A 13,175-nucleotide genomic window follows, 5' to 3' on the forward strand; every position below is an offset into this window, starting at 1 on the left:
TCTTTAGACAAATTCTTGGTTTGCCAAAATGTGTGTCCTACTTTGCTCTCTGCTCTGAAGTGGGTCAGTCTTTGGTGGAGACAAAAGCCTGGATTGCAGTGTTTAAATTCTGGCTCAAAATTCATTTTAGAACAGATCCCAACAGCCTTCTTGATTGTATGAAAAGAGACCCATATATTTCGTCCTGGACAGCAGTGCTTCTGTCTAAACTCAATCAATTGGGGTTAGAGGTAGATGATTTTTCTACCTCTGAAGAGTCATATATCTTCAGATGTATTAAACTGAGACTGTGGGAATTGGAGGAAACGAAATTACGGCCAACTCTCCCTTATACTTGCTCTCCAGCTTCCTTAGGTCTTTATGCTTTTTGTGGCAAAATGCCCAATTATCTATCAGACCTAACCACTCCAAGTCATCGCAGGGCATTTATGTTGGCCAGACTAAACGCGTTTCCCTCCAAAGTTTTACAAGGGAGATATCAGCGAGTCCCTTTAGCCGACAGACTTTGCTCCTGTGGAGCGAATACCCCTGACTCAATCCAGCATATATTGCTTGATTGTTCTTTTTACCATAACCTCCGTAAAGATTTATTTGGCAAGCTTTCTTTTTCTCCAGATTTGTCTATTCTGCCACCCTGTTATTATTTATTGAGTGATACTGAGGGGGTGGTTAGTGAGGCTGTGGCAAAATTTCTGGCTGACATCCTTAAATTTAATTCTGAGCATGTTTGAATGTATCTGTAAGCTCGGTTTTATTTTGATTTTATCTCCAATGTTTAAATTTTTATATTCTGTGTATTTTTATCTGAATCTATTATGCCATTAAAGGTTTGGTATGGTATGGTCCCTGGCCAAACTGACCCGGAGAAAAAATTGCTACCTGACCTCAAAGTGACAATCAGCATTTCCCTGGGGATGTAAGAAAGGCCCAGTGGAGCATTCAATTGTATCTCATAACTTAGATGAGATAGTCTAAGATGAGATAGTCTATACATACCTGTGACAGACCCCTGTGGTCAATCCACAGTCTCCACAGGTAATTCATTCCGTGCTCTTATAATTAGGAAATTCTTTCCAAATTTAATCTACAGCTAATGTTTAACCCAATGCTTACAATTTTATAGCTCAAAGCCATTGCATCATTTCTCACTGGAAAGTGGGATGTCCATTATTCCTCATATAATAATAATAATAATAAATTTTAATTTATATCCCGCCCTCCCTGCCGAAGCAGGCTCAGGGCAGCTCACAAGACATAGTACATCGTACCATGATACAACAATAAAATTCAAAACAATGACAATTAAAATACAATTACATATAAAACAACATTAGATTAATAATTTAAAACCACAATAATATATTATGGTGCTACAGTCTTGATGTGCATATACCGTATTTTTCGGACCATAAGACGCACTCCCCCCCCCAAAAAAAAGTGGGGGGAAAAGTGTGTGCGTCTTATGGGGCGAAGGTACCTTCTTCCGGGGGGGGGGGCGATCCGCTGCCTCCGCCTACGATCCCGGCGCTTCCCCCGTGCCTGCCTGCCTGGCTCCAGCTTCTTTCAGCAAGCGCTGGGATCGCTCCACGCTGCCCCCACCGCAAAACCAGCGCTTCGCGAGTGCCGGCTGCGGAGGGGGCAGCATGCTTCCTCCGTGCCTGTCTGCCTGGCTCCAGCTCTGATGCTTAAAGCAAGCGCCGGGATCGGAGGGCGGAGGGAGCGATTCTGGCGCTTGCTGTAAGCGTCAGAGCTGGAGCCAGGCAGACAGGCATGGAGGAAGCACACTGCCCCCTCCACAGCCGGCGCTCGCGAAGCGCTGGGTTTGCGGTGGGGGCAGTGTGGAGCGATCCCAGCGCTTGCTGGAAGAAGCTGGAGCCAGGCAGGCAGGCGCAGGGGAAGCGTTGGGATCGGAGGCGGAGGCAGCGGATCGCCCCCCAGGAGGAAGGTGTGTCCTATGGTCCGGAGCGCCTTATGGACCGAAAAATACGATAGATATCATTTTTATGTTGAAGCAATGGTTCCACCTTAAAAGGCCAGTTGAAAGAGGATGGTTTTGCAAGCCCTACGGAACTGATTAAGGTCCTGTAGGGCCCACACCTCCTCTGGTAGCTGGTTCCACCACTGGGGTGCTGCTATCGAGAAGGCCCGTTCCCTTGTCGCTTTTAATTTGGCCTCCTTTGGCCTAGGGATTTCCAGCAAATTTTTTGAACTAGATCTCAGTGGTCTCTGGGGAACATATCAGAAATCCATGCACATTCTTGGAAAACTCTCAGCATATGCTCATCAGTGAGAGGGGGGAAGAGGGTAGGAGAGAAAGGGCAAGGGAACAACACATGTTCATGTGCTCAGAAATTCAGAAAATTGCAAATTTACACTATGAAATATATAACATACTGAACTCAGTAGAGCTTGCTTTTCATGTTTTGGGAAAACAACGGATCTGCCTACTGGTACCCTAGTTTTCACCAATTAGAAATGTAAGGCAAAGAAGTTCTATCTGTTGTTCCCAAAAACCAAACTATATGGGGAATTATGTCAATGAACTGAAAAATGCAATCTAACATTGGCTAAATGTGAAGATGCTGCAACAGTGGTGATAAACACATGACAAAGAACTGGACAAAGAACTGATTGTTCTGAGGCTGCATAAACATGATCCTCAGAAAAATGAGTAATCTTTGACATGTATTATCCCCACCGAAATAATCTTTGCAGCACCTCACACAGGTCTGCCAAAATAGCAATCCCTCTTCCATTTAGAAAAGTAATTAAAAAAAAAAAAAAAACATCCCTTGGGTGTAGCCAGTATCATTTAGGAAGATCTGCCTAAGGTGGAGTAGCAAAGGAAATACTTATAGTTCAGCTATCCTGAGCTGAATTACAGGAAGCAAAAATTGCCAGTTTCCCTTTTTATTCCTCTATCCCAAATTAACGGCAGAACAGATGTTTGGTGCCAAGTTTATGTCCTGTGTTTAAGCATGTTATCAGCAATTTCTCCACCTGTTCTAGAAGAAACAACTTTCCTGGTGTTTGGATAAGCTCCTTCCAACCTCTCTCTATGTGATGCTAGTTTAGTTTCAGTAGCTTTGGGTAGCCATCAGCAAATCTTAAATTGTTCAGGCACACCACTACCATGGTTCCTCTTTACTCCTCTGGGGTGATGTCTCTCACTTGTGGTACTTTCTACTGCCTCTTCCCTAGAGAAGGTTCCAATAGGAGAATATTTTCCTCTGTACTTTAAAAATACATATTCTACGGCTTAGGCATTCCCTTCATGTGGGAATTCCTCCCCCACTAAGCCACAGCTCAGTGTTAGAAAGTATAACACAGTTACAATATTTCATGGAGCAGAGGTGTTATAGGATCCCTGTCTGGATCCCCAGAGATCTGCTTCCAGTCAGTAAAAACCAAAACACTGAACCAGATGTACCAATCATGTGTCTTGGTATAAGGGTATGTCAGGTGTTTATAACTGCAAAGGGGGCATTCAATTGTACAGCGCAAAATTTGTGGGTAAATGATACTGTGTTCAAATTAGGGATGGGTGTGAACAAGGAAAATGGAGGTTCATCCTGGTTCATGGGGTTACATGAACCACAAACCTTCATGAACCTCCTGGGTTAATGAACTACTTTGTTCCATGAGGTTTGTGGTGATCTTCTTTCCCTCCTCTCTGCCGCTGTAGATTCCCTGAGGCCAGTAGAATTGAAAGCGGGGGGGGGGGGGGGGAGATCTTGCAAGTGAGTAAACTCACTGCTTGGACTTCACTTGCATGCAGTGCCTGCTTGCAAAAGTCATTTAAAGGGAACATTTCCATTAAATGGCTTTTGGAAGCAGGAAAGTTGGGGGAGCAAAAGGGATTAATGAAGTTCATTCCTCCCCCCTCCACTTTCTACCATGAACCTCACGAACTTCTAAAAACCACATGGGAGATTCATGGGTAGGGATGGGCATGAACTTCAGTTCATGACGCCCACAAACTGGCCATGTTTGTCATGATTTAGGTTTGTGGCAAGGTTCGTGCCCATCCTTAGTTCAAATACTGATTTCTTAGGAAACAGGGTCAAGGAAGATTGAGAGGTGAGCTTGTCAGAAGAAAAAATATTGGTCTTGCTCACTGGCCTCAACATCTATGGTGCTAGAGCCAAATGTGGCTCAGTATGGAACCAGACCTAGCTCTTTGTAGAAGAAAATAAAAATTTAAAGTGAAAATATGCTAGAAATGTAGGTGGGATGCTAGATTGTGAAGGGAATGTCAGGCAAATAATTTTTTTAGGCTAAAGAGCTTCTCAGAGATGCTGTTCAGAAACAGAAATGGTAGAGGTAAACAGCTGCTGGTAATCCAAGTGTGAAGTATACACAGATTTATGCCAGTGTGCTAAAACAACCACACAGGATGCTTCGGTGTATATTTATTACTTATTATGAGGTCCTGTGTGTGCCACTTTTTAATAAAAGACTCATAACAACATGTGTTTGAGTGGTGGAAACTTCATTATTAATCAACATGTCCATTATGAGTACGTTAAGATGTATATTTTCATTGATGCAAATGGCTTTCTTATACTGGCTGTTTGTTAGTCTCTTGTTCTGAATTATGATGCAGTTTTGGCTCTTCAATTATAAAGAGGTGCTGATTTCATCTTTCTACTACATTAATTTCCTTCAACTAATATCCAAGAACCCACTCTTGTTCACAACTTTAATTATGCCTAAAATGCCTTGCCAATGCTGGCTTTTGTCCCCAACTTAATCTCCTCTCCCACTAGGTAAGCCACAAACAACCCAGTGCCTTGAGGGCCTTTACCCAGAGAAGGAGGCAGCAGAGCACCCAGGAACAGTGGCCAGCCGAATTGGGCAATCAGTAGGACCCAACCAGGTAGAGGCCCCCACCTCTGCTAGAGAGGAAGTTGAGCACCTGGACAGTCAGAGGTGGCCTGTAGGGGTGATTTCTGGCAGCTGGGAAGGACCAAGGTAAGAAGAGGAGGAAGGCTAGGCCCTGGAGGGACAGCAAAGGACCGACAGCTCTGAGTGGGAAACCACTCTCCTTTTTATCACTTCCAGGTAGGGATCCAGTTCCAAGTGGAGGTGGGGACCCTGTTTTGCAGACTCCTGCCACCAGCTGGCCAGTGGGGGAGCCCCACCCCAAGTCCTGCCCCAACTGTGACCACCATGGACCACCCTTCTCCCTCCCCTCCTGCAAGATTTAAAATTCCCTCTAGCTGATCAACAGTAACACATGGCTCACTGATCAGGCGGCAGGCCCTTTAAATTTTGAAAAAGAAGAGACTGAATTTATACCCTGCCCTTTACTACCTAAAGGAGTCTCCGAGTGGCTTACAATCTCCTTTCCCTTCCCCTCCCCACAACAGACACCCTGTGAGGTAGGTGGAGCTAAGAGAGCTGTAACAGAAGCTGCTCTTAAGAGGAACAGTTCTGCAAGACTGACTTGTGACTGACTCAAGGTCACATCAGCAGCTGCAGGTGTGGAGTTGGGAATCAAACCCATTTTTCCCCGGTAAGAGTCCACACACTTAACTGCTACATCAAACTGGCTAAGGAAGGCAGCCAAGTCAGGGAGGAAAACCAGGTGTAGTGCACAAGTGAGAGCAATGTTCCCTCTAAGCTGCAGAGTCTTGACAGCAAAAATTCTACTTTGTGAGCTACTGGTATTAAAGTTGTGAGTTACTGCATCAATTAGTGTGCTCTGGGGTCTTCCTGAGCAAAGACAAAAATGTGTGAGCTGGATGCTAATAATATGTGAGCTAACTCACACTAACTCAGCTTAGAGGGAACACTGAGTGAAAGAGAAGGATGTGCTCACTTTGGAGAGAAGGAAGAGGACTAGAATGCTTGAATCTCCTCTCCTTCCCATTCTGAGGCTGGCCGGGAGGCTGGCCCTAACCCATCTGGGATGGAAGAGGGTGAATGACCCAGTGTGGCAAGAGAAAGTCTCACACTGCTAGGGGCTGCTCACCTCTCTCCTAAACAATGAAAAGAGGAAAATTATTTTGAAACTGTTCTAAGGAGTGCCTACTCCGGAAATCATGAAAAGTACTACAGAAACTGGAGGATAAAAGTGAGGATGGAGAAAGCATAACTCTTACTAAAGGCACTTGAATTACTCTATTTAAGCAGAGCAACATCTCATAGTAGTTACTGTAAGAGGGAAGCTGGCATCTGTTTGTCACTTGAGGCATACGACCTTCTAAACAAGAGGATAACATTGGTAGAGACCTCTAAGCTTCAGCCTGTATTTGGGAACCTAGCCAAATCCTAGTAGTATTAATACTATTAGCTCTTACTGACTTGAAAGGAACCCTACCCGGGTTGCAAATACCTTTGTGACAGCTACTCTAGCCGCACCATTCAATGTAGGTTGAACACAGGGAATTGGGTGTTGCATGGAGATCATGAGACAATATTACAGGCTATAATGCCATGATTTTCAGACAGGTAGATGTTCTGTGAAAACTAGGTTCAAGAATGTAGGGCACTGTACTGTATCTTGGATCCTATACCTCTTTGACGCGTACACATGCGCCATGACACTAACAAGCATGGCAATCCTGCTTTCAAGGGCTGGCAGGACAAGGTATTAAGATAATTGTGGCACTGGTGCTTAGAACAGTCATCATGAGAAAGTGTAAATATCCCTATTATAAGATGTTAGCAGGAATGGTAAGTGATCATTCTGCTACTCCGTTTCACCATAGCTAAATATCCACGTGAGTCCTCAAACTTTCAAGATGGAATATGGAAGCAGAACCACAGAGTTGTTCTATATAGTTATCAATCATCATTAATATATCTAATTCTCAACACAGTCCCAACTGTGGATACTTAAATCTGGAGACTGGAAATCCAAAAGAAAATACTTCGAGAAGGGTTAGCCCAGAAGCATCAAACTCATTTGTTACATGGACTGGATTTGACTTTGTTGGGGTGGAACACAAAGGTACTGGAGATATAAACTTTATAAAGGTGATTTCAGATGTTAAATAGCAATAGCAGATGACTGACAATAGCAGGCTTGATTGGATTAGGTGTGATATGCAGAGGGATAGGCATGGAGATACCAGCATTGATAATGAGACAGGAAACCTAAGTCTCATATCCATCCAGGATGATTCAGTTTCCCTTTTATGTCATTTCTGAAGTTGTTGCATTCCATGAAAGTTCTACAACTACGGCTGCAAGATCCCATCCCCCGCAGCCACCAGCAAGGGATGGGGGGTGTAGGCTTGCCAGATCCAGACTGGGAAACTCCTGGAGATTTAGGGATGGAGCCTGGGGAGAACAGGGACCTCAGTGGGGTACAATGCCATGGAGTCCACCCTCCAAAGCAGCCATTTTCTTCAGGAGAACTAATCTCTACAGTCTGGATATGAATTGTAATTATGGGTGATCTCCACTTGCCATCAAGAGACTGGCATTCCTATCTACAACATTTAAGAAAATAGGTCATTTAAGGTGGCCATGTTGGCAGTTAGTGAGAATGAGATTAGGAATACACAACTGCATAGCCCATCCTCTTGCCATGACGACTATGGCTGCAGAGAGCCCCAGGCCTTCTAAAAAAGATTCCTTCCGTATCCATCGGTTTCACAAACAACTAAGTAAAAACAGTTTCCCCACAGGAAAAGTGTTTTTGCCATATATCAAAGGAATCACTGATCAGATGGGAAAACTTATGAAAAAAACCACAACCTACAAACAGTATTCAGACCCACCAGAAAAATACAACAGATGCTACAATCAGCAAAAGACGTAAGAGATCCCCTCACTTTTTCAGGAGTATACCACACACCCTGCAGTTGTGGACAGGTTTACATCAGGACCACACAACATAGCATCTAGACAAGAATAAAAGAACATGAAAGACACTGTAGACTTGTCCAACCTGAAAAAGCAGCAGTGGCTGAATATAGCCTAACTCAACCAGGACACAGTGTCTTATTCCAAGACACTGTAATATTGGACAACACGTCCAATTACCATGTCAGATTACACAGGGAAGCTATTGAAACCCATAAAAACAACACAATTTCAACAGGAAAGAAGAGAGTTTAAAAATGGATAGGGCATGGTTTCCAATCCTGAAAAACACAAAATGTTCTACATCTTACAACAGCACTACGGATAAGATTAGAATTTCAACAGACAATCCATATGCAAAAGAACCTCCTCGGGAATGCTACTCCATTAGCATGTCACAGCCTGGGAAACTCCTACAAGATAATGACTCAGCCCTATCCCGCCTTCTGATATAAATTAACTGCCTACCATCTTCTTCTCACTTTGACACACAGAGAACTCTAGCCTTCTGTGTTATACCTCTGAGGACATCTGAGGATGCCAGTCACAGCTGCTGGTGAAACGTCAGGTTCTACAATGCCAAGACCATGGCCACACAGCCTGGAAAATCTACAACAACTAAAATTTGTTTTATTTGTTTTAGCCCAATCTTCCAGCCTATCAAGATCACCCTGTATCCTGATTCCATCTTCGACTGTATTTGCAACCCCCACCCCCCTGCAATTAGTTCATCTGCAAATTTAATAAGCATTCCCTTGATTCCTTTATCCCAATCATTTATAAAGATGTTGAACAAAACAGGTCCCAGAACAAATCCTTGAAGCACTCTACTTGAAACTCCTCTCCAAGAGGATGAGGAACCATTCACAAGGACCCTTTGTTAGAGTTATATGCTTCAGTAGGATATAGTGCCATAGAGTTCATCTTCCAAAACAGCCATTTTCTCCAGGTGAAATGATTTCTGTCACCTGTAGATCAGTTGTAATCCCAGGAGATTTCCAGCCACCACCTGGAGTTTGGCAGATCCTTACCAAAGCTCAGGAAGGATTAACAAAAATGAAGTGGGCTGAAATGTCCTGTTCCTCAAAGCCACTCTCTAAGGCTGTAGATAAAATCCTTTTCACAATTCCTTCATATTCCTGTCTTGTGATATAAACAATCGTTATGTTCTAAATTGCAGATATGCTAAAGTCTCAGAGTATAATGCTGGGTAGGAAAATTTCTGAAAGAAGAAGGAAGAGGAGGAACTCTTTTTGCACAGAAAGATGGCATATAAGTATTTTTATAATGGAGTTCTCAGATCATTTCATCACAATGAAGTCCTTTTCTATAGCTTACTTGATTTGACAAATAGGCTGTGCTCTATCATCATAATTCATATAATTATTTTTAGAGAAGCCCCAAAATACCAGTGGCAGCATTTTAACTGAAAAGGTATTCCTCTACACACACACACAAATATGGGAATGCCTACTTTAAAAAAAATGCTTAATGGTCAGCCGCCATGCTTTACAGGACAATAAGAAAGCTCCAAACATTGAGGTTCTCTCTTCTCTTGTCTCTGGAAAATAGATCAATTTGGGTTGGGAAAAATGGGTCAGGGTTATGAGTCAGGGAAAAGTGGATAAATTGTTGAGCATGCCTTACCAAGCAACCAAACAGTTGATGAGTCAGGCCTAACAGATGCTTGTCACCTCCCTGAGTAACCAAGAAGGTGACATTCCCCCCTTTCCAAAATGTTATATGATCTCTGGGATGCAGGCTTGACATTTTAAGAAGTACAAAAGTTATTCTAACTTAATTTGCTGTATCATGGATCTAGTACAGCCAGAAGCCTAAAAAGCTACATGAAGGAGAATGATAATCTATTTGCCTTCTGAATACAAGATGACAAAAAAAAAAAAATATCTCGGTGTTAGAGTAGATGTATCAGACAACAGCGAATCTCCACTGTCATTCTGAAGCAAGTGTCTAGTCCCCATGGTTGCTCAGAAAATCATGAAAACATTGTTCTTCTAGGCAACCTATGAAACATCATTCTGGAGGATTGATAGCTGCATGAAAAATGAGTTTATGCTGCTCAACCTGCAGATACATAGCCAGGAAGGAAGCCAAGAGAGGGTAACTTATGAAGAAATCACTCTCCTGTCCCATATGTGCTAAGATGTGCACACAGAATTCCCATATCAGAAGGGTATTCCATTCACTTTATGCATTATGCAGACAGGAGGATGCAGGAATTTGAGTATATGAAAGTCAGTGACAGAGACGGAATGGACTTCTGCTATATTCAGAGGAAGATTCTGCAACCAAGGCATTGATGGAGTCAGTACTTGAATGTATTGTGAATGAGGGAATGATGGATATCTACACGGCTATTTCCTGGTATGGCATGGAAACTGAAGGCTTTTAAGAATTTTTAATCAGCCTTTTAATTCAGCCTTACAGATGCTTCTATTAATCATCTATAATTATTTAATAGGTCTGTTAATTAAGTAGATTCCCTTAAAAGTCTCTGAAAAGCTCAAAAGTCTATATAGACCAGCAACAATAAAGCACCCAAATATTCAAAGCCAGGCTCGTTTTGTTCAAATATCAGATCAATTCATCTCCCACCTCTTCTTTCCTATGATTCGCCTAGTCTCAGTTCTCTGTATCCTTTGCCCATGCCCTCTCCTTACTTTTTCCAGGTACCCTTTTCTCAATCCATCCACCCTTCAACCACCTCATCTCAGGGTTCCCTTGCCACCTAGCTTCCCTACTTCCTGGCATTTGTTTTCATCCCTGCCCCAGAAAGTTACTACTTTTAAAGTCTTTTGGCTGGCCAAACTTGCTTAATGTAAGAACCACAGAGAATAAATGTTAGATGTTTGAGAACCACAAGACATGCATGTCAGATGTTTGAGAGCCGCAAGACAAGGAAGGAAGGAAGGAAGGAAGGAAGGAAGGAAGGAAGGAAGGAAGGAAGGAAGGAAGGAAGGAAGGAAGGAAGGAAGGAAGGAAGGAAGGAAGGAAGGAAGGGAGGGAGGGAGGGAGGGAGGGAGGGAGGGAGGGAGATGTTTGAGAACCACAAGACATGCATGTCAGATGTTTGAGAGCCGCAAGACAAGGAAGGAAGGGAGGGAGGGAGGCAGGGAGGGAGGCAGGGAAGGAAGGAAGGAAGGAAGGAAGGAAGGAAGGAAGGAAGGAAGGAAGGAAGGAAGGAAGGAAGGAAGGAAGGAAGGAAAATATATGGGAAGGGAGGCAGAAGTAGAAAGAAAGCAACTTTAAATTAATTCTCCAAGCTGCTAGACTTGGCTTGAAAAAGTGATTTAAAGAGTTAAATGCCTTTTCAAAGCTGGCTGATGGGGCAGTGGGGGCTTCAAAAGTCACACAATATGTGTGAAAGAGCTACATGTGGTTCCCAAGCCGCAGTTTGGCTTCCACTGTTCTAAACTCAGCTTACATGGCCTTATACTGAATCAGATCCTTGGTTCATCAAAGTCCATTGTCTCCTCAGACTGGCAGCTGCTCTTGAGGGCCTCAGGCAGAGGTCTTTCACATCACCTACTGCCAGATCTGTTAACTGAAGATGTTGGGGATTGAACCTGGGACATTCTGTATGCCAAGCAGAGGCTCTACCGCTGAGCCATAGCCCCTCCCTCCCCTAAATGGACAAGTTCTCTTTTAAACACAGAAATTGGACAGCAAACATGCTATCAGCTTTGATCTCAGTGCAATTAAAACCTAGTGCCTTCTTATGGAGAGAGGAAATTATCTTCTAACTTTAATTCAAGGCAGAAAGTTACCTAGTAGTGTGTATCTGCCTTAGAGAGTTGGAGTGGGGGAGGGATTAGTCTAAACTTTCTTTAGGGGAGTCACTTGTAAAACAAATACTCAGTAATAATGTCACAATGCATTTCAATTCCACAGCATAATAAATACAGCCCTCTGAAAGCAGTTCCTGATTTTTGTTTAACTTATTCTGCAAAACCAGGAGTAAGGAAAGAAGAAACTGTCAGAAGGAAATTGATTTACCTAGATTTATCCTCCTCTCCTCACGCAACGGAGCAGCAGCAGACTACAAGCATCTGGCACATATTTAAATAACTCATGGGGGGGGGGGGAATGGAGAAAGGGTAAATGGAGAAAAAGAGAGAACAGAGTTTTTCCTGTCACAGCATTTCATGCTCTGCCGGTTTGCTTGATGGACATGAAAGGCAGACACTAAATTAACCCCATTAGATTTGAAAGCCTAAGTGGTGTCAGTGGAAAGCTTTCTTTTAGAAAGACACTGTGATGGAAAGGACAATCAATTTCTATTAACAATCATCAGAGGGTGTTCTGCCCAAGAAAAAAAAATTAGAATCATATTTAAGAATCAAATTGAGTCATTTCACAAATAATTTTTAAAAATCACTGCCTCAGATCTTCCATTCAAACAAATACAAAGGACAAAGCGGAATTCTGAAAAATGTAAATCTTTACAAACGCTGCACGTGCCTTGCCCAGAAAGCAACCCACTTGCCCTCTCAGGCTCTGTTTAAGAGCATCCCACAGGTGAGTTACTCAGGAGAGATCTTTTCCTTCTTTTGTTTAAAGCTAAACAAAACACTCTTTAACTAACTTAAGGAAGGGGGGGAAAAGATAAACATCCCTTTACCTGATAAACATCCCTTATCCCGCACCATGTTCTCAGAGCTTGGTGGCAACCCCTCACTCTCTGCGTGTACCACCTCCTTAACGTTGAGACTGCCAAGTTCCAAACAAAGCGGCTGCCGCTAAACAGCATGTCTTCAACTCCGCACGTGAACACCGAAGCCATGGTCCGCTCTTTCAGAGCTCCAGTCTGGCAAACCCAGCTTCTTCCTGCCTTGAGTCCGTTACTCCTCTTTTATAAACAACTTCTGTTATAGCAGACTCATTTTATACAGTGCGGAAAAAGGATAGGGGTGTTGCGAGAGGCCAGGGTCAAGCCGTACACAAACTCTTCTTTCACTCTGTTTCCTGGGCAGACTCCCAGACATGCCCTGGCACTGCTTGAAGTCCGGCCAACGGCTGCAGTAGCTCAGCCAGGCTAGAAGCTCACACAGCAGCCTTGTGTCCTTCTTAACGGCTTATATAAATCTCCGTTAAGCTTCGGTAGCTACCACTATGGATTCTAATTAAATGTTTAACCCATTTCTGCTGTGGCACGCCTCTCACAAGCACCTCATCTAAATACTCCTTTACTGGGGAGGGAGAGAGTGAGTAAGTGAGACTATAAACAACTCCTCTCAAGTAATTTAATACGCTCTTCTCTCCAACATTTCAATACACTCACTATGGAAATACAGACTGCGTAGAAACGACGTAATGTACCTTTAGCACCTCATTAC

General features: G+C 43.2%; 1 protein-coding gene across 5 annotated transcripts in view; it reads right to left on the reverse strand.

Annotated features, from left to right (window-relative positions):
* FRMD4B (FERM domain containing 4B) overlaps positions 1-12,943 on the reverse strand; it is a 209,569-nt gene extending 196,626 nt beyond the window's left edge. The window contains exon 1 of one of the 5 annotated variants that reach the window (XM_060239520.1): positions 12,461-12,943. In XM_060239520.1, the coding sequence (XP_060095503.1) occupies positions 12,461-12,622 (162 nt within the window). In that variant the 5' untranslated portion in view covers positions 12,623-12,943. The remainder of the gene's footprint in view (positions 1-12,460) is intronic. The other 4 variants (XM_060239521.1, XM_060239522.1, XM_060239523.1 and 1 more) reach the window with 4 other exon arrangements.
* Between the last annotated feature and the right edge of the window lie 232 nt (positions 12,944-13,175).

Source organism: Heteronotia binoei, chromosome 5, assembly GCF_032191835.1.
Source record: "Heteronotia binoei isolate CCM8104 ecotype False Entrance Well chromosome 5, APGP_CSIRO_Hbin_v1, whole genome shotgun sequence".
NCBI lineage: Eukaryota > Metazoa > Chordata > Lepidosauria > Squamata > Gekkonidae > Heteronotia > Heteronotia binoei.